We start from the raw sequence: 21,086 nt of genomic DNA on the forward strand, positions 1-21,086 counted from the left end.
CGGCGCGGGCAGGACTCGGGTTTTAATTATGGCCGCTCGGCCCATCCCGGGCTGAGAATTGGTGGGGGTCTGCGTAGGGCGACCCTCGACCAGCGGCGCGCCGACCATGCCGTTGCCAATGGCGCCGATTCCCCGCTCTGCGGAGGATCGCGTCGGGGCGGCGTGGCGCGATTCGCGCCGGTCGCGGCGATTCTCCGGCCCGACTCCGGGCTGAGAGAATCCCGCCCACTATGCTTAGAAATGCTTACCTCCTCACCAAACTAACGTTCATTACTTCGAATAAAGCATTACAGAGGGTAAGAATGTATGTTTCGTCCCAATAATTTATTCATCGTAACTGATATGAGAATGCCTTGAGTGATCTAAAATGTTTCTTTTTAATGCTGCTTTGTTTTTTGTGCAGTGTTTACAATGTATATACTCCAGGATGGTATGCTATACTGATTAAGAAGGTTAAATGTTGAAATCAACACAATTTTAGATTCCCAAGATCCAGTTATTGTTAAAAAAAAATATTTACCACCATTTAAGGTCAGGCAGATGAGGATTAGTGGCATACCAATATGATATGTTGGTGCACAAAGTTCCGATGTCTACAGAATATTAGAACTTTGGACCACATGAGGTTTTCCAAGAGATGGTTGCTGATCTTTAATGATATTACTGTAGAGAGTCATTCAGAAGCTCTCTCATGGGCATGCCAAGCAAATTACTTAAAGGGACCAGCCACCCCCAACCCAATTTTGTGAACTTTCAATCGGTACGCCAAAGAATGGAATTACTACTAGTCTGGGAACATTTCTCGACCTGTCCTCTCATCCTGGGAAGGATCATAGGGTGGAAACAGAAGTAACTTGTTCTTTTGACCAACAACTAATTTGCAGAGATGCCCACTGGTGAGAGTTAATAATTAAATATTGCCCAAGTAGAAGCAGTTCAACATATTTGTCGTTTTGATTTGCTGCAGGCATCACCCTTGTTGCTGTGGATGAGGCTCACTGCATCTCCGAGTGGGGACATGATTTCAGAAATTCATACAGAAAACTGGGAGTTTTAAAAAGTTTTCTGCCACAGGTGAATTGATAAAATACCTTTGCCAAAAAAATATTTATAGCATTTTTCCCTCAAGAAATTATAGTAAGTAAGTAGTAACACAAGTTATTGCTTAGATATAAAGTAATTTGATACTTTGATACAGCTGTTCATGTACAAATTGGAATGATTATTGTAATAGACTTGGGAATGCTTATGATACAATCATATTTAGATTTATTGTCACATGTACCGAGGTTCAGTGAAAAGTATTGTTCTGCATCTAGTCCAGTCAGATTGTACCATACATGAAAAACATAGGGCATACGATAGATATACAATGTAAATACATAGACATCGGGTGATGCACGGAGTATGGTGCTACAACAGTAGAGAAGTTGCGTAGAGAGATCAGTTCAGTCCATAAGAGGGCCGTTCAGGAGTCTGGTATCAGCAGGGAAGAAGCCGTTTTTGAATCTGTTAGTGCATGTTCTCAGACTTTTGTATCTTCTGCCTGATGGAAGAGGTTGGAAGAGAGAATACTGCGGATGGGAGGGGTCTTTGATTATGCTGCCTGCTTTCCCCAGGCAGTGAGAGGTGTAGACAGAGTCATTGGATGGGAGGCGGTTTTGCATTTTGGACTGTGCTTGTGCTTGTAGTTTCTTACAGTCTTGGGCCGAGTAGTTGCCTTGCCAAGCTTTGATTCAGTTTGTCAATTTTCCCCCTTTTGCTCCCCTAAACTACCCCAACACCCCTTTCCCTCCAATCTCCTCCACACCCCCTTCCCCATTCGCTGGTGACAAATAGATCCCCAAATAAGAGCCTCCACTTGACATAAAACCCCTCTTCCCACCCCCTGAGAGCAAACTTGATCTTCTTCAATCGTAAAAATTCATACAAATCCCCCATCCACGCCAAGACCCCCAGCAGCACCCCCAACCTCCCAACTCAATAAGATTCACCGCCGGGCAATCCGAGAGGCAAAGGACACAACATCGACCCCCTTCCCTTCCGGCAGATCTGAAACACCACAAATCGCCACCAAAGGGCATGGGGACATCCTCACCACGGAACAGAGTCTTGAAAATCGCTGCTTAGAAACCCCCCAACTTTGTGCACCACCAAAAAATATGAGTGTGACTTACCAGCCCCCTCACACATCTCTTGCATACATCCTCCACTTTCAGGAAGAACCCATTCATACAGGCCCGAGTCATATGAACCCTATGCATCTCCTTGAACTGTATAAGGCTCATCCTTGGTCAGGATGTGGTCAAATTTATCCGGTGCGTTATTTCACTCCAGGCCTTCCACCCAAACCCATTCCCTAGTTCCTCCTCCCATTTATGCCTTATCCCTTCCCCTGGATTGCATTCTCTGTCTAAAAAAACCAGCCATAAATATTCCCAATCCAACTACTCCCCCAGCTCATCTGAAATTAATAACTTACCTGACAGTGTATGCTTTGGCAGTTGAGGGAAAGAGGGCAGATCTTTACATGCAAAATCCCGGCCTTAAAAATATCTAAATTTGCTCCCCTTTGGCAACTCGAACTTCCACTGCAATTCCTCCAGCCTCGCGAACCCCCACCTCTATGAACAGGTCCCTAACTCGTTCTAACCGTTCCCTATACCAACTCCTGTACATAGCATCCATCCCTCCTGGTATACACCTGTGTTCCCATATATTGAGGTCAATGCCAACATACGTCCTATATCAAAGAGCTGACACAATGACGGGACTGCTAGTGTACCTACCCGGAGAAAACGGAAGCGGGACCGTCGCCAGGGCTCTCAAGCTTTGTGGCCTCTTCCAGCTGCACCCATTCTGACCCCCCTCTTCCCACCAGTGGCTCACCTGCTCCATGTTTGCTGCCCAGTAATAGTACAACAGGTTTGGGGGTGCCACGGCAGCACGGTGGCGCAGTAGGTAGCATTGCTACCTCACGGCGCTGAGGTCCCAAATTCGACCCTGGCTCTGGGTCACTGCCCGTGAGGAGTTTGCACATTCTCCCCGTGTTTGCGTGGGCTTCGCCCCCACAAACTAAAGATGTGCAGAGTAGGTACATTGGCCACACTAAATTGCCCTTAATTAGAATAAATAAATTGGGTACTATAAATTTTTTTTAAAAAGGTCTGGGGGTGCCAACCCCATCACCCGCCACCCTCTCTACAAAAACGTCTTCCGAATCCTAAGTGTCTTGCCTGCCCAAACAAATTCTTAAATTAATTTATCACTCTCCAGAAAAACGCCTTGAAAGGAATATTGGAAGCGACTGAAAAATAAATAAAACCTTCAGCAAAACGTTCATCTTCACGGTCTGAAGCCTCCCTGCCAGTGACAGGGCCCTTCACCTCTTCAAATCTCCTTTCACCCCCTTTACCAGACTGGCAGATTCCATTTATGCATTGTGGCCCAATCATGGGACACTTGAATACCCAGATACCAAAACCTTATCCTGGCCACCTTGCATGGCAGGGCTCCCAGATTCACACTTCTCCCCTCGGCATTCACCGGAAATACCTCACTTTTCGCTGCGTTCAGTTTATACCCAGAAAATGCACCGAACTTCCCCAGAAGGGACATTATTATTCCCACACATTCCAGGGGGTTTGAAATGTATAACAGCCTTCTGATGTTGTTTGAACCCTTAAACCCTGCCCGGTCTCCGAGACCACATCCAGCTCAGACCCTTCCAACTGCCTCGCCAGTACCTTCGCCAATAACTTCACATTTGTATTCAGATGGGAGATGGGCCTGTGAGACCCACACTCTGTCAGGTCTTTATCCTTCTTTGGGATCAACGAAATAGAAGTTTGTGCAAGTGTGGCGGGCAGTTTCCCCCTTGTCAAAGATTCATTATACATATCCAGGAGATGGGACGCTAACTCTGCCAAAAGCTGTTTATAAAATTCTACTGGAAAGCCTTGGTACCTTCCCCAATTGCCTCAATTCCACACACTCCATTATCTCCTGCAACCCCAATGGCGCCTCCAGTCCCTGTCTTCCCATTCCCCACCTCCAGAAACACCAACCCATCCAAAAATTGCCCCATGTCCGTGTCCTCCCCCCGGAGCTCAGATCTATGCAGCCCCCGATAAAAGGCCTCGGGTGTCTCATTTGTTTTTTCTGGCATCGTCACCACCTCCCCCTACCTCTCAGCTGCACAATCTCCTGAGCAGCCACCTGCTGCCTCAACTGATAGCTAGCAGCCGACTAGCCTTCTCCCCATATTCGTACTGAACCCCCCTTGAGCGGCAAAGCTGACCCACCGCCTTCCCTGTCGTCAATAGGTCAACCTGCCACTGCAGTTTCTACCTTTCCACCAACAGCTTCATATTTGGAGACATCGAGTACCTCCGATCCACTGTAGCATCCAGCAACCTTTGCCTCTGCTCCCTCTCAACTTTGTGCCTGTGGGCCGTATAAGAATTGACCACCCCCCGGACCATCGCCTTCAATGCCTTCCACAAATGTGGTGGCGGAAACCTCCCTGTTCTGATTAAGTTCCACATAGTTCTTTATCGCCAATGTCACCTTCCCACAGAACGTTTTATCTGCCAGGAGTACTGAATCAAACCTCCACCCTGGCCTCTGTGCCCAACCTGTTTCGAACCTCACGTCCACATAATGTGGTGTATGGGTCTAAAGTACTCTTGCTGCGTATTCTGCCCCCACGGCCCCCGACAGCACCGACTTCCCCACCACAAAAAATCAATACGGGAGTATACCCGATGTACATGGGAGAAGAAGAAATACTTCCTCTCTCCCGGATGCCTAAATCTCCATGGATCCATCCCCCCATCTGATCCATAAATACCCCAGCTCCTTTGCTATCCTCCACCTGACCATTGACTTGGGGATAGACTTATCCACCCGAGGGCCAAACACAAATAAAGTCACCCCTCCCCCCATTACCAGCTGATGAGATGGACGGTAACAGCTTCTGAACAAAGTCCGCATTATCCCGATTGGGTGCAGATACATTAACTAGGATAACTGACGCCCCCGCCAAGACCCCAATCACCACATCACGAGCCCGCCCCCCCCCCCCGCCAAAGGAAAGGGATGCTCAACCTGTATCAGTTACAAAACTTGTGTGTACATAAAAAGCCGTAAAACAGAAAACATTCCCAACATTAGCCCTCCCCAACCCATACTCCTTGACAAAGTTGTCTACCTCCTCTGGCGTTGTAAAGTAATGTTTCCTGCCCTTATAAGTCACCCAAAGTTTGGCTGGGTACAACACCCCAAGCTGGATTTTGCTCCGAAAGAGCGTCGCCTTGGCCTTATTCGTCCCTGCCCTCCATTTGGTCAGATGGGCACCTATGTCGTGGTAAGTCCGCATCCGATTCCCCTCCCAGCTAGTCTTGAATTGTCTTCAGCCACCTCAAAAACTTCTCCTCCTCCCGGAACTTGTGCATACGATAGTCACCGCCTGCGGCGGCTCCCCGGCTCTTGGCCTCTGCCGTAGTGACTTAAGGGCACTATCCACATCCGGGGCCTTCTCGAAGACTCCCGCCTTAATCAGCTGCTCAAACATCTTCGAAACGTAGCCCGTGGTACCCTCTGGCAGACCTACAATTCGTAATTTCTGCCGCCTGGACCGATTCTCCTAGTTGTCCACCATTGCCCTCAGCACCTTACAGGCCTCCCCCAGCATCGCCATCCCTGCCTCCAGTGACACGATCCGGTCAGGCATGATCTGATACCGTCCTTTCCACCTCTCTCTGATCGTCGCACTTTGAGACTCCTGACGCTTCGCCACCCGATCCAAAGTCATGTGAAGAGGGGTTACTGCTCCCCCAATTGCCCTGGACCGTCCTCCTGCATCTCTTTACGCTGTTGCCGAAACACCTGCTTGATAAAGTCCATCAACTGCTCCACAGACAGGGTGGCTGACGACGACCCATCCCCCTCCGCCATTTTCTCTGTTAGTGCTGGGCACACGTGTCCTCCAACCCCTGAGCTTAGGGCTCTTATTGACTTTAGCCAGATGTGATAACCCGCTGACATTCCAGACTGGGGGAGAAACCAACATCCTCCTCTCACTTTGCACTTTTTGCACAAAAAACAACACTCCAAGCAGGAGCCACCTTGCGTGAGACCGGTCAGCTAATGGCCACCTCCGGAGGTCCACATAAAAACATGCTTGAAGTAAATTGGCAGCGCGTTCTGCACCGCGCTAGTTTTTATTTTCCGTTTGACTTGGAAAATATCACCAACATTTTTAATCTCAAAGCAAGTGGTGGTGACAGTGAGACTAGAAGACGAATCTCCAAAATTATTTTTGAACGATTGCTCTATGAACATCATTGGAAAGAAGATCAGGTGTGGTGAGAAAAAAAATCAGTTGACTGTTCGCCACAAACGTAATTAAGCCTTTACAGAGCCAGAGAGAGGGGTAACCCCAGGTTAAAGAGGTGTGAATTGTCTCAAGCCAGATCAGTTGGTAGGATTTCGCAAGCCTAGGCCAGATGGTTGGGGATGAATGTAATGCGACATGAATCCAAGGTCCCGGTTGAGGCCGTACTCATGTGTGCCGAACTTGGCTATAGGTTTCTGCTCTGCGATTCTGCGTTGTCGTGCGTCCTGAAGGCCGCCTTGGAGAACGCTTACCCAAAGATCAGAGGCTGAATGCCCTTGACTGCTGAAGTGTTCCCCGACTGGAAGGGAACATTCCTCGTGATTGTAGCCCAATGTCCGTTCATCCGTTGTCGCAGGGACTGCATGGCCTCGCCAATGTAGCAAGCTTCGGGACATCCTTTCCTACAGCGTACGAGGTAAACCATGATGGTCGAGTTTCACGAGTATGTACCGCGTACCTGGTGGGTGGTGTTCTCATGTGTAATGGTGGTACCCATGTTGATAATCTGGCACGTCTTGAAGAGATTGCCGTGATGTGTTGAAGGCTGCGAAGAAGACACGTCATCGATGAAGATGAACATCTTGCCAAGGTCATCCCCATACCCCCACTAATCGCAAAGCAGAAACCAAGTTCCACACACATGAGTACGGCCTCAACCGGGACCTTGGATTCATGTTGCATTACATTCACCCCCCACCATCTGGCCTGGGTTTGCGAAATCCTACCAACTGTCCTGGCTTGAGAGAATTCACACCTCTTTAACCTGGGGTTACCCCTCTCTCTGGCTCTGTAAAGACTTAATTACCTGCAACTGCTCGCATTCAAAGTATCGTCTTGCATCTTTGACTTTGTCTATATAAATGTTTCTGGAACCTACCTCTTCATTCACCTGAGGAAGGAGCAGTGCTCTGAAAGCTAGTGATTTGAAACAAACCTGTTGGACTTCAACCTGGTGTTGTAAGACTTCTTACTGTGCTCACCCCAGTCCAACGCCGGCATCTCCACATCATCGTAAATTATTACAGTTTTGTATTTCAAGTCCATAGGGTGTTTGCACAATGAATTGATAGTCATAGGAAGAGTTCATTGGATGTTTGGAGTGCATTGGAGGAAAGTTTAGGTGATTTTTAAAGAAGAATTTGGAACTTTCAAAAGCAAATGATTACTTTACATTCCAGAATTGGATTTTGATTTTGTTAATCGGAACTGGGTCGACTAGGCTCATGGTTATGGTGTTGCACCAGCAGCCATGTGATTAAGTTTGAATCCTACCATGGCAAGTTATAAAACTGTGGACTTGCAAGCATAAAGAAAGTGACCAAAATACAATTAATCCCCTGATGTAGTCCAAGGAAGGGAGCCCTCGCCGTTACCTGGTCTGCCCTGCTGTGACTCCATCCCACAGTGTGTGGTTACCTCAGTGCACTCGGGGTGGGGGGTTGGGGGGGGCCCTCGGAATTAACAATAAATGCTGCCTCGACTGTGACACCCACATCTGAAGAATGAAAATGAATGTTATTGTTTAAATGGGACTTTTGTTTTGCTGTTAACGTGATCACTTCTTGGTACTAGACTCCAGTTGTTGCCTTAACTGCCACTGCCAGCCCTTCAATTAGAAGTGACATCATAGAGAGTCTGAAGCTGAAGAATCCTCAGGTTGTCTGTACTACTTTTGATCGACCAAATTTATATTTAGAAGTTGACCGTAAATCTGCAGACATCCAGCGAGATTTGAAGCCATTTTTAATTAAAAGGGACAAGTACGTATTGACTTGAGTTTATCAGCTATGTGGAAAATTACACAATCTATTCTATTTCGCAAGCAGTATAGTCTTTAACATTCTGAACATATATGTTTTGCCTCGAATGGCAGGTTCACGTTTGAGTTTGAAGGCCCCACTATAGTTTACTGCCCCTCCAGAAAAAACACCGAAGTAGTGGCTGCAGAGTTGGCACGGATGAATATTGCTTGCGGCACGTACCACGCAGGCATGGGCATCAAAGCCAGGAGAGACGTCCATCATAAGTTCATGAGGGACGAAATTCAGGTCTGAAACAATTTAATCACTTTATTTAAATTATTCGGGCTGTTGCCACAATGGATTGTACTTGGCGTGTAAAGATGAATTTTGGTCCCTATTTTCAGTTTATCAGTATTGATGATTTTATATACTTTTTTGTTTGAGCGTTAATGTTAATTAAAAAATGACTTGAGTGGAATTGCCAATAGTAATAGAGTTGTGTAGAGAATGATGATCTGGAGGTCAGATGAAGACACAATGCTGGAGAGTAGAGGGAGATTTGCTTTGCTTTGCTGGCAAGGGGAGTCAGGCGAGCCTTATTTTTGCTGCACCAGATGCTTGCTCTTCAGTTTCCAAAATGAAAGTGCTGCCCAGCAGCTACCAACACCTGAATGCTATGGATATCAACAAAAATAAACTAATTTGGAGAAAGTAGAAAAAACCCAAAGAGCCAGGGTGTTTCTTAGTTGTTCACCGTAACACGTCAGACTGCATCTGCGGAGAGAAAAATCGAGTTTCTCCTCAAACTGATACTATAAACAAAAGATGCTTTAAAAATCTACTTTGAGACAAAGCTGCTCAGCTTACAACCTCATAGAAGTGTTACTCAGCCACAGCCAGTATCAATGTCGACATTGCACTTATATACAAGATATAATCCTGAATAAATAAATGCGCAGGCATTGAAAAATCACATCAAACAATGTATAACAAGTAATGAAAATGCCAATCAAACAAAGCCTGCAGGTTGAGCCCTGGTAAGCTGAGTGCATTAGCCATCCATGGTGCTCTGCCTTCCATTCATAATGAGGCCATCTGGAAAAGCAAATGCCAGCTCATCTGTTCTAACACATTCTTGGAATACATTTCAAAGTCTCTTTGCTTATTGTATCAGTTTCAGGAGTATTTCAAAGACTTATCTATGATTCATTTGTTCTGTACCTGGTGTATTTGGTGGAATGGATGTAGTGGGATGGAACAAGTATGGGGGGGGAGGGGAGAGATTGAAGGGAAAAGGAGGAATAGAGGTGATATGAGGGGGCATGGGAGAATGGAAGGGCAAGGGGATATGGGGGACATGAAGGATGCATGGAGCTATGGGGGGATAGATAGTGTAGGTGAGAGGGTGGATGAGGGCTATGGGGCCTAAGAACCATGTAGAGTATGGGACTGATGTCCTGGAGCATTAAAGCCTGGCCTTCTGACCAGCCCACCTCAACACCTGGTCACTTCTTCCCTGCCTCGGGCCTGCCTATGGAGGCAGCTGAACTGAATCTTGTCCACCTGCGCCTCACAGTCAAAACTTCTGTGGGAATGGGAGGAGGTTGCGGGTTTTCGGGAGAAGAGTGGAATATTTGGCCCAACGTTTCAGAATTGTGACCTGAAATTTCATTGACCTGAAATGTTAACTGTGTTCATCTCTGCACAGATGCAACCTGACTTCCTGAGTATTTCCAGCATTTCTTGTTTTTATCTCTTTTCTTGTGTAATCTTAAAATAGGCCAGATTAAAATTCGGAGTGGGGAAGAGAGCATGGTTGGTGTGGAGAGGTGGTGGAGGGGGAGGATTTGCAGAACAAAGTCCTTAAAAGTAAGTTTTTTCTTGAAGGCCCCGCCAAACGTTATGGCTGGTCCAGTTTTAAGTTATCCAGTAGGTTACCCATCCAACACCAAGCTAGATTCACAGACTGGCTATTTGCTAGACTGGAAAACAAAGTGGATGGAGGGGGACGATCCTGCCTGCTCCTGCTCGTCCACAAGAAGTGCTATGAAGGCTCGTCACATGTCCCCCTTGTCGCCTTTCATTAGCCTAGTTTCCTGGGTACTGGGTAACTGGACCTGAAGAAGTTAAAATTAAAACTAGTTAAAATGGAGGTATGGGGAGAAGAGTACTCGTAACCTAATGTTTCATCCATTCACCTTCAACTTCACAAATTTGAAGTGGTCACAATTGAATAAAACTTTGATGCTAGCATGAAGTTATGATACTGGGCTATCATTTGTTTTGGCATTGACCATGTCTGTCATCAGTTAAACTTGGTCTTGAACATGTAGGTTTTTAAAATGTATATGTTGCACGTTCCCGAACGTGGGAGCTGTTAATATCAAGCTAAGGAAAACTGGGAATCTGGAACCTGAGTTAACAGGGAAAGCAACTGTGACTGGGAAATGGCATATGGACTAAGAAGGAAGTCAGAGTGGGTGAATTCAATGGCAAATCATGTATAGGAGAAATAGTGAGAGTGAAAGAAATATTAGAGACAAGAGTGAAAAATATAGAACGGGAAAAGTTAAAGAAAAATAAATTCAATGTTAGATTTGAAATTTCCAAAATCTCCCAACAATTCGTCTTGGATGAATGAGACTTTAAAAAGTTAATTTTCGGAGCTAGAGGGGTTGACTGGCAGTAAATAAGCTTTACCGTGGCATCAAATGGATACTGAGACTAATATGGACAAGACCTAACTCTCTGCTAGTTTAATAGGCATCTACCATGCACATACAGCAACTTGACGCCATCCAATCCATTTCAATGGTGAGTCAGACAGACATCTTGGACAGTAACTTTTAAATTTATGCGTCTAATCTTGCATCTGCCCTTGCCTGAATTTCCTGCAGCATTTGGATATAAATTACATTGAGGGCTATTACCCTCACCATTGCCTTGGCAACAATTTATGGGCCATTATTGTTCGAATATGTCGTTTTCTGTTCTAGTTAATTATTTATACATAGGTCACATGTAGTTCTAATTGCGTGATTCACCTTTTCAACCAAACTCTTTTTCTGCTAGTGTGTGGTAGCTACTGTTGCTTTTGGCATGGGAATTAACAAGCCTGACATTCGTAAAGTCATTCATTATGGAGCACCTAAAGAAATGGAATCCTACTATCAAGAGATTGGGAGGGCTGGGCGAGATGGTTTGCCCAGTGCTTGCCACGTCCTGTGGTCTCCTGCAGACATGATGTTAAACAGGTACAAAAGCCTACTGTCGCTCTGTTTTCATCCGGATCAATAGGTGGCATTTGTTTATTGGCAGAATAGAATCTTCACTGTATATGGTAGGGGGGTGGTTTTGTTTCACCCAGCCACATTTCTGTTTAACGAGGCTATTATTAATGTTGTAAAGCATTTTGTACTTTCTCACTTTTCTAATGGAATAAACAGCTATTGAAGACTTCAATTCGAGTAAAATTAAATAGCTTCTGATCCCAAGCACTTTTGACTTTCCTCACTCAAAACTATGGAATAGCTGCAGTATGAAATTCTAATCAATTCTTCCCTCTTCCACTCATTGCCCCCCCCACATACCTTCTCCTCTGTTGGTGTAGCAGTGCATTCCAAACTCCAGCCTCAGAATGATGCCCTATATTATCTCTGTTAAATGTAATTTTGTGACATAGGCTTTAGTTCAAATCGTTATCTCTAAAATCACATTATTCTTACCAGTAGAAGATTAGGTAACATTCATGTCTATAAACAGGACTTGTGAATTAATTCTTAAATTTATTATTTAAACCATAAACCCTGTACATATTTTAATAAGCGGATGCTGGAAATCTGAAATAAAATCAAAAAATACTCGATAAGCTCAGCAGGTCTGGCAGCATCTGTGGAGCGAGAAGTATAGTTAACTAAATAATCCTTCTACATGTTTTGATATTTTCTTGGGGGAATAGTCACTTGTGATTCCGAAGGTGCTGACTCTTGTTCTATGAATGGCTCCACAGGCACCAGCAACCTTCTGGTAACACAAAGTCATTATCAGTGAATCCAGACAGGGAGTGCTGTGAGGTTATTTGACATTGGAAGGCATCATCGCTGAGCTCAAACCTACCCATGTCTTTCCATGCACCCCTTTCCGGCAAGGGGTTAGGTTCAGAATTAGAAACCCCCCATTAAGTTGCAGTGCCCCATTGCTACACTGACTAAGATCAGTAAATTTAACAAAGATTTGTACGGCTGCAACCTTCTGTTCTATTTTGCTTAGTAGTGCAACTTTGAGGGGTTTTTAGATATTGAAGTTAATATTTTTACGGATGCAAAACTAATGTGAACGTATGAAAACAATTATTCTTGGAAATCTGTGTACATCAGATGTGCAGCATTATTTAGAGGAGAATAGAAAAGGCTCTTGGTTCAATCAAAAACTTACCTGTGTGTGTGGATAGCAAGATGGCATAGCACAATGGAGCCTTGCACACTGCTTTGAAGCAATGGGTTGTGACTAAGTTTCCGTTCTTAACAGCACTTTTGGGGTGTACTGACCAAGCCAAGGCTTAACTATAGGGAGGGAAACACATTCAGAAAGTAAGTCATGCTAAATGCACAGTAAGAAGTCTTACAACACCAGATTGAAGTCCAACAGGTTTGTTTCAAATCACTAGCTTTTGGAGCACTGCTCCTTCCTCAGGTGAATGACCTGAGGGAGGAGCAGTGCTCCGAAAGCTAGTGACTTGAAACAAACCTGTTGGACTTTAATCTGGTGTTGTAAGACTTCTTACTGTTCTCAGCCCAGTCCAACACCGGCATCTTCACATCATGCTAAATGCAGTGTTGCATACCATCCAGTGGTTGGCATTGCTACCATATTGGCATGGTTTACTCTCCCAGGGAATGGTGTACAGCCAAGGGGGATCAAAGTTGAAGGGCGTGAAATAATTTATCCAAATTTGGTCAAAAACATGCATGTCTATTGAGAAAGTAACAAGTGTGTACACTGTAATCGATGCAGTCACTGTTTCTTCTTCAGGCGGCTGCTGAGTGAGATTAAAAGCCCAAAGTTCCGTGCCTACAAAATTAAGATGATGGAAAAAATAAAGAAATACCTTACATCACCCAAGTGCAGAAGAAAGTAAGCGTTTAGTTCCAATTAGTCATCGTTTAATCCATTTTCCATGCCAGTCAGTGCCAGCTCGGCTCAGTTTATGGCACTCTCATCTCTGAGTCAGAATGTCATGGGCTCAAGTTCTGTGTCAGGACTTGAACACGTAATAAAGGCTGACACTTCAGTGCAGTCTTCAAAATGCTATCCTTTGAACATAAAATTGAGCTAAGGCCCTGTCTTTTGAAGACAAAAGCCATTGTTTTCTGCTCATGCCACAAACCCTGTTCCCTCATAACCAATTCCATTCCCTTCTATGCCCAGTATCTCAGGCTGGACTTGACTTTTACAACCTCAACTTTCTTTTTGACCCCTTCAGAAAGACTGGCTACTTTCCACCCCTGTAACATTGAACAAAGAACAAAGAACAAAGAAATGTACAGCACAGGAACAGGCCCTTCGGCCCTCCAAGCCCGTGCCGACCATACTGCCCGACTAAACTACAATCTTCTACACTTCCTGGGTCCGTATCCTTCTATTCCCATCCTATTCATATATTTGTCAAGATGCCCCTTAAATGTCCCTATCGTCCCTGCCTCCACTACCTCCTCCGGTAGTGAGTTCCAGGCACCCACTACCCTCTGCGTAAAAAACTTGCCTCGTACATCTACTCTAAACTTTGCCCCTCTCACCTTAAACCTATGCCCCCTAGTAATTGACCCCTCTACCCTGGGGAAAAGCCTCTGACTATCCACTCTGTCTATGCCCCTCATAATTTTGTATACCTCTATCAGGTCGCCCCTCAACCTCCTTCGTTCCAGTGAGAACAAACCGAGTTTATTCAATCGCTCCTCATAGCTTATGCCCTCCATACCAGGCAACATTCTGGTAAATCTCTTCTGCACCCTCTCTAAAGCCTCCACATCCTTCTGGTAGTGTGGCGACCAGAATTGAACACTATACTCCAAGTGTGGCCTAACTAAGGTTCTATACAGCTGCAACATGACTTGCCAATTCTTATACTCAATGCCCCGGCCAATGAAGGCAAGCATGCCGTATGCCTTCTTGACTACCTTCTCCACCTGTGTAGCCCCTTTCAGTGATCTGTGGACCTGTACTCCTAGATCTCTTTGACTTTCAATACTCCTGAGGGTTCTACCATTCACTGTATATTCCCTACCTGCATTAGCCCTTCCAAAATGCATTACCTCACATTTGTCCAGGTTAAACTCCATCTGCCATCTCTCCGCCCAAGTCTCCAGACAATCTAAATCCTGCTGTATCCTCAGACAGTCCTCATCGCTATCCGCAATTCCACCAACCTTTGTGTCGTCTGCAAACTTACTAATCAGACCAGTTACATTTTCCTCCAAATCATTTATATATACTACAAAGAGCAAAGGTCCCAGCACTGATCCCTGTGGAACACCACTGGTCACAGCCCTCCAATTAGAAAAGCATCCCTCCATTGCTACCCTCTGCCTTCTATGGCCTAGCCAGTTCTGTATCCACCTTGCCAGTTCACCCCTGATCCCGTGTGACTTCACCTTTTGTACTAGTCTACCATGAGGGACCTTGTCAAAGGCCTTACTGAAGTCCATATAGACAACATCTACTGCCCTACCTGCATCAATCATCTTAGTGACCTCCTCGAAAAACTCGATCAAGTTAGTGAGACACGACCTCCCCTTCACAAAACCGTGCTGCCTCTCACTAATTGACTCTGATCCTGCCTCAGCTTATCTGCTCCTTACCATTCCTGCTTTTGCGACCTCTATATTTAACTATCCTAATACTGTCCCATATTTAACTGTCCGTAAACCTAAGCTAATCGAACACTTTGCTGTCTAAACCCTAATTTGCACCAAGTTCTTCTCTACCATCAACCTCTGCTTGCTGTGCTACTTTGACTAACAGTCCACCAACACCTCTATTTGAAAATTCCCTAGCTACGTAACCTCCTTCAGCCATTTAATCTTCCACTAAATCTGCGTTCCTCCAACTCTGAGCTCTTGTGCATCCCCCAGTTCTTTTGCCCCAGTGTGAGCAGCCGAGTCTTCAGCCACCTGGCCCTTAAACTCTGGATTTTGCTCCTGGTGGCAGTATGGTGGCACAGTGGTTAGTTCTGCTGCCTCACAGCATGAGGGACCTGGGTTTAATTCCGTCCTTGGGTGATTGTCTGTGTGGAGTTTGCACTTTCTCCCCGTGCCTGCGTGGATTTCCTCTGGTGTTCCTGTTTCCTCTCACAGTCCAAATGTGTGCGGGTTAGATGGATTAGCCATGGTAAATTGTCCCTTCGTATCCAAAGATGTGCATGTCAGTTGGATAGGGCGGGGATGTGGGCCTATGAAGGTTGCTCTTTCAGAGAGTCGGTGTAGACTCGATGGGCTGAATGGCCTCCTGCACTGTAGGGATTCCAAACCTCTCCGCATCTCCATCTCCCTCTCCTCAGGATGGTGTGTGGCTTGGACATGAACTTGCAGATAATGTCCTTCTAGTTGTAGAGATCGTGGGTTTGGAAGGTGCTGTTGAAGGAACCAACCTTGGTGTGAGTTGCTGCAGTGCATCTTGTAGATGGTGTACACTGCTGCATCAGTGGTGGAGGATGTGGGTGCTTGGGATGGTGCATGGGGTGCCAATCTAACGGAATGCTTTGTCCTGAATGTTATTGAGCTTGTTGGGTGTTTTTGCAGCTGCACTCGTTCAGGCAAGTGGAGAGTATTCCATCACATTCCTGACTTGTGCCTTACATATGGTGGACAGGCTCTGGCGAACCAGGAGGTTATTTATTCTCTGCCGATTTCCCATGACCTCATGTAGCCCCAGTACTTGTATGGCTAAGTTTCTGCTCAATGGCAATCCCAAGGATGTTGATATTGGGGATTCAGTGGTGTTCAGCGATGAATATCAAGGGAAGATGGTTGGATTGTCCCCTGTTGGAGATGGTCATTGCTTGGCACTTGTGCGGCATGAATGTTACTTGCCACTTATCAGCCCAAGCCTGAATGTTATCCAAGTCTTGCTGCACATGGGCGCAGAGTGCGTCAGATCTGAGGAGTCATGAATGGTATTGAACATTGTGCAATCATTAGTGAACATACCCACTTCTGACCTTATGATGGCCTTGAAAAAATAGCTGCTAATGGCTGGGTCTAGGACAGTACCCTGAGGAACCCCTGCATTGATGTTCTGGATTGAGATGATTGACCTCCAATGACCACAATCATCTTCCTTTGTACTCGCTAGATATGACTCCAACCAGTGGAGAGATTTCTCCCTGATTCCCATTAACACCAGTTTTGCTAGGGCTTATTGATGCCATATTTGGTCAAATGCTGCCTGGATGGCAAGGCCAGACACTCTCGCATCACCTCTTGAGTTCAGCTCTTTTGTCCATGTTTGAACCAAGGTTGGAATGAGGTCAGGAGCTGAGTGGCCCTGGCAGAACCTAAACTGCGCGTCAGCGAGCAGCTTATTGTTGAGTAAGTGCTGCTTGACAGCACTGCCGAAAGCCCTTTCTGTCACTTTGCTGATGAACATGATGATGCTCATTCATTTTCTCTTCCACAGTAAAACAATATTCCCTTTCTGAACCTATATTCAGCTTTGAATTGAAAAATATTTGCCACCTGAACATTCAGGTACAAAACCTCAACTTATAAATGCTCTCTTGATGCTAAGTGACTACAGATTTTCCATTCCCACAGTATTATCCTGTCCCATTTTGAAGATGAACAGCTCAGGAAGGCTACCCTTGGGATCATTGGGACTGATAGATGTTGTGACAATTGTAGATTAAGGTAAGTGATTGAGCTGGGGATCACAGATGTAGTTAGATCAATGATTGAAATGTCATTTTGGGAATAAATATAATTTGTGAGCTGTCAGGCTTCCTAGAGATCAAAAACATGTTTCCCATTGTAGCTGTGTTTTATAATCCATCCTGTTGAGTCCCTTGTACCGGTAGACATTGTATGAAATTCTATGCATCTGTTTAAAAGAAGTGCTAGTCATGGTTTTGTTAATAATTCCCTTCTTTATCACTAATATTAACAAGAAGGTATTCGATGATATGGTATGTGACCCGTGGAGACCATTTATATTAAATGTACAAGTTCCATAATGTTTTGAAAGATTTAACTGGGAGAAGAGGGAAGAACGAAGCTGCAGTACATAACGTGCAGTACAATATGCAATTCACTATCCAAAGTAAATCTATTTATAATGCCCTACAGCAGCTGCTACGCTTTTACATTGGAGAATTATGCCAACAATGCTGTAAAAACAGAAAAAACAATAAGGATATTTTAAAACAGATCTGTGATCTGAAATTCTAACTGTGTATTGGATGGCTATCTGAATAGGCAGCATTCCATGAGTTGAGATGATTATATAAGTAATAGTGGTTCAGGTGAGTGGAGAACATATGAATGCAGTAGGCCCTCGGCCCTGCAAGCCTGCCCTAACATTCAATGGGACAATGGTTGATCTGATTGTAACCTCAGCTCCACTTTCCTGCCTACCTCCAATGACTATTCACCCCCTTGATTATCAAGAATCTATCTGCTTCTGCCTTAAAAGCATTCCGCTACCTTTTGAGGAAGAGAGTTCCAAACACACTCAACCCTCTGAGTTGTTAATATTTCTCCTCATCTCTGTACTAAATGGACTACCTTTCACTTTTTTTAAACAGTGGCCCTGAGACCTGGATTTCAAACAGTACTAGTACTAAAAGATTCTATGGCACCATTCAACAAAGAGTGAGAACTTCTTCTGGTGTTTTGACCAGTGTTCAACCCCCGACTCAACCCATCAAGAAACAAAACAGCTAGTTATTCATCTTAATACTTGCTTGATCCTGCTTACCACAGATTGACTGCTGAATTTTGTGATGTAAAAGTGACTGCACTTCTAAAGTGATTCATTAGTTCGGAGTATTTAGGATAGCTCAAGAACATACTAGGTGCTATATAGATGCAACATTTTAGCAAAATAGATTATAAATATAAGGGCAGTTGGGATCTAATGACCCCACCCTAAAATAGAAGCAAAAAAGATTGCATTGTTGTTTTTTGGTTTGCTATACATTCTATAATAATTTAAAATTTTCCTTGTTTTCTGCTGTAGAATTGGTAGCCGCATTTCTGCAGATGACACGGAAAATGAGATGCAAGATTTTGGAAAAGAAGTGTATCAATTGCTATCTGCAGTCTGTGTTTTAGGAGAAAGATTTGGAATTGGTGTCCCTGTTTTGTTCTTGCGAGGATCTGTAAGTCTGTTGCCATTAAAATCAAATGTACAAAAAAAATTGTATATGTCAAATCCCAAGGTGATTTTTCATATTTGCCTCCAATTAACTTGTTTCCCAACCTATGGCAACTGTTGTTTATTTCTATTTCTTGATGTCTTGTAGCATTTCACTTCTGGTGTCATGATCAAGTCAAATAAAGCAAGATTATGACACCAGATTATGCAGATGTGATTCCATCCTGCCGAGATATTTTGTCTTTATTTTTAGTTTTCCATTATTTATTTCTGTGTCACACTTATAATGGAAACTACCCAAGTACTATGACTACAACCTTCTCCTTGTGCAGTGCCACAGGCAGGGAAGTTTTATTACATGTGGCTAGTTTACATGGATTCTATTATAAATGTCAATATAGAAATTTTGTATGAGGAAAATTGACAGAAAAATGCATGCAGATGTCAGATTTTCAATACGTGTGTTAGATATAATGTTACTGGAAAAGAGAAAAATGATTTGCAGTTAAAAGTCACTCCAACTTTGACACAGGTGCTAGAATTTATTTTCCAAGATTCAGCCTATCATAATACTGGCTAGCAGCTGCGTATACCAGTAACAGTCCTCTCAATGTGAGACAGGGATTACAAGTGCAGGCCCGTTGTTATTGGACCACAGCTCTGTGCTTCACATATTGACTTTACACAGCCATTCTGTACATGACCAAAGTTTTTCCACAGTGCCTCTGCTGTATCTCATAGAATCATAGAATCACAGTGCAGAAGGAGTCCATTCGGATGATCGAGTCTGCACTAGCCCTTGGAAAGACCACCCCATTTACGCCTACGCTTCAACCCTCCCCCGTAATCCAGTAACCCCACCTAACCTTTTGGACACTACGGAACAATTTAGCATGGCCAATCCACCTAACCTGCATACCTTTGGACTGTGGGAGGAAACCGGAGCACCCGGAGGAAACCCACGCAGACACGGGGAGAAAGTGCAAATTCCACACAGTCACCCGAGGCCGAAATTGAACCCGGGTCCCTGGAGCTGTGAAGCAGCAGCACTAACCACTGTGCCACCCTACCCACCCCAAGGCCACATACTGCACCTGGGCAGGATTGCAGATGGATGACCTCCCAAGCCTTCGATAATGCTGGTGGTAATAACAAGTGTGCGATGACATCCCAAGGATCTCTTGACTGTTGTTTGATTTTGCTTCCTTTCCCACAGCAGCATTGTGAGTGAACGTGCATCTCTGACAGTTGTGGCACTTTTTTTGGTGACCTAATATTTTGTGGCACTGGGCAGCCAAAATTTTAATTTCATAATTTACAATACCTGTGGACAGGTGACGTTACTTTGACCTGTTACATTGTGATTCAAGGGGGTATCTTTTTGGATGCAAAAATTGATGATAATCTCAACACCAGCAACATAAATACATTTGTGGAGCATGAGTGGAAGGTTGGAAAGTTGGATGGATGAGATTTCATGTTACCTATAGGAATACCTTGTGTGAACGTATATGCTGTTTCAAATCGAATTTAAGTAAAACATCTCTGAGTTTGTTATTTTCACTAATGTTGTATATGATTTTAGCAGACTTTTAACAAGATGTAGAATGATAGAGCACGGAAGGAGGGTGCTCAACCCAACAAGTCTGCCCTGGCTCTTTGAAAGCTATCCAATTAGTCCCATTCCTCTGCTCTTTCCCTGGAGCCCTGAAAATGTTTCTTTTTCAAGTAAATATCCAATTCCAATTTGAAAGTGATTATTGAATCTGCTTGCACCACCCTTCTCAGCAGTGCATTTTGTATCACAACGATTGATTACTTAAAAATAAAAGTCCCCTGATATCCCTTCAGGTTATTTTGCTAGTTATATATGCCCTGTGGTTACCAATCATCCTACAGTGGAAGCTGTTTCTCTTTAATCTATTAAAACCCATCATAATTTGTACGCACCTTTATTAATTTTCCCTTTAACATCGCGGTCGCACCACATCACTGAAGCCCCTCATCCCTGGTTCCATTCTCGTAAATCTGACCTTCGCTGCCTCCGAGGTCCTGACCTTTTATAAGTTGTGATGCCCAGAATTGGGGACACTACTCCAGCTGAGGCCCAACTAGTGATTTCTAAAGGTTTGGCGTAACATCTTTGCTTTTGTACTTTGTGTCTATTTAGAAAGCTAAGAATCCTGACAGTGGTAAACTAATATGTCATGTGTGTAGGAGTAATTGGGATATTGAGTGTTTGGCTTGTTTGATGAATGATGAACATACTTTCCTTATGCTCGCAGCACTCTCAGCGTTTGCCAGAAAGACATCGTAATCACCATCTGTTTGGCAGTGGAAAGAACCATCCTGAAACCTGGTGGAAGGCCTTGGGTCAGCAGCTCATTAGTGAGGGCTTCCTGCAGGAAAATCCCAGCTTTAATAAATTTGCCACCAAAAGCACTTTGACTATGAAGGTCAGCATGATATATTTCATATTTGTGCGAGGAACACTGCAAAGGAAGCGGAGTTGTTAAAAATTATTCAAATACGCTTTGTGCAATGTTCTATGTTCAATCTGGTGGTGAAAGAGGGAA

The 21,086-nt window shown here is 44.5% G+C and overlaps 1 protein-coding gene across 4 annotated transcripts in view; it reads left to right on the top strand.

Moving 5' to 3' along the window:
• The window catches only part of wrn (WRN RecQ like helicase), a 146,088-nt gene that overhangs the window by 68,682 nt on the left and 56,320 nt on the right, over window positions 1-21,086 (top strand). For all 4 annotated transcript variants that reach the window (XM_072495402.1, XM_072495404.1, XM_072495401.1 and 1 more), the window contains 8 exons: window positions 968-1,074; window positions 7,973-8,160; window positions 8,274-8,448; window positions 11,215-11,396; window positions 13,174-13,275; window positions 16,953-17,045; window positions 18,373-18,514; window positions 20,796-20,966. In XM_072495402.1, coding sequence (XP_072351503.1) covers window positions 968-1,074; window positions 7,973-8,160; window positions 8,274-8,448; window positions 11,215-11,396; window positions 13,174-13,275; window positions 16,953-17,045; window positions 18,373-18,514; window positions 20,796-20,966 — 1,160 coding nt within the window. The remainder of the gene's footprint in view (window positions 1-967; window positions 1,075-7,972; window positions 8,161-8,273; window positions 8,449-11,214; window positions 11,397-13,173; window positions 13,276-16,952; window positions 17,046-18,372; window positions 18,515-20,795; window positions 20,967-21,086) is intronic.

This window comes from Scyliorhinus torazame, chromosome 3, assembly GCF_047496885.1.
Source record: "Scyliorhinus torazame isolate Kashiwa2021f chromosome 3, sScyTor2.1, whole genome shotgun sequence".
NCBI classification, from domain to species: Eukaryota; Metazoa; Chordata; class Chondrichthyes; order Carcharhiniformes; family Scyliorhinidae; genus Scyliorhinus; species Scyliorhinus torazame.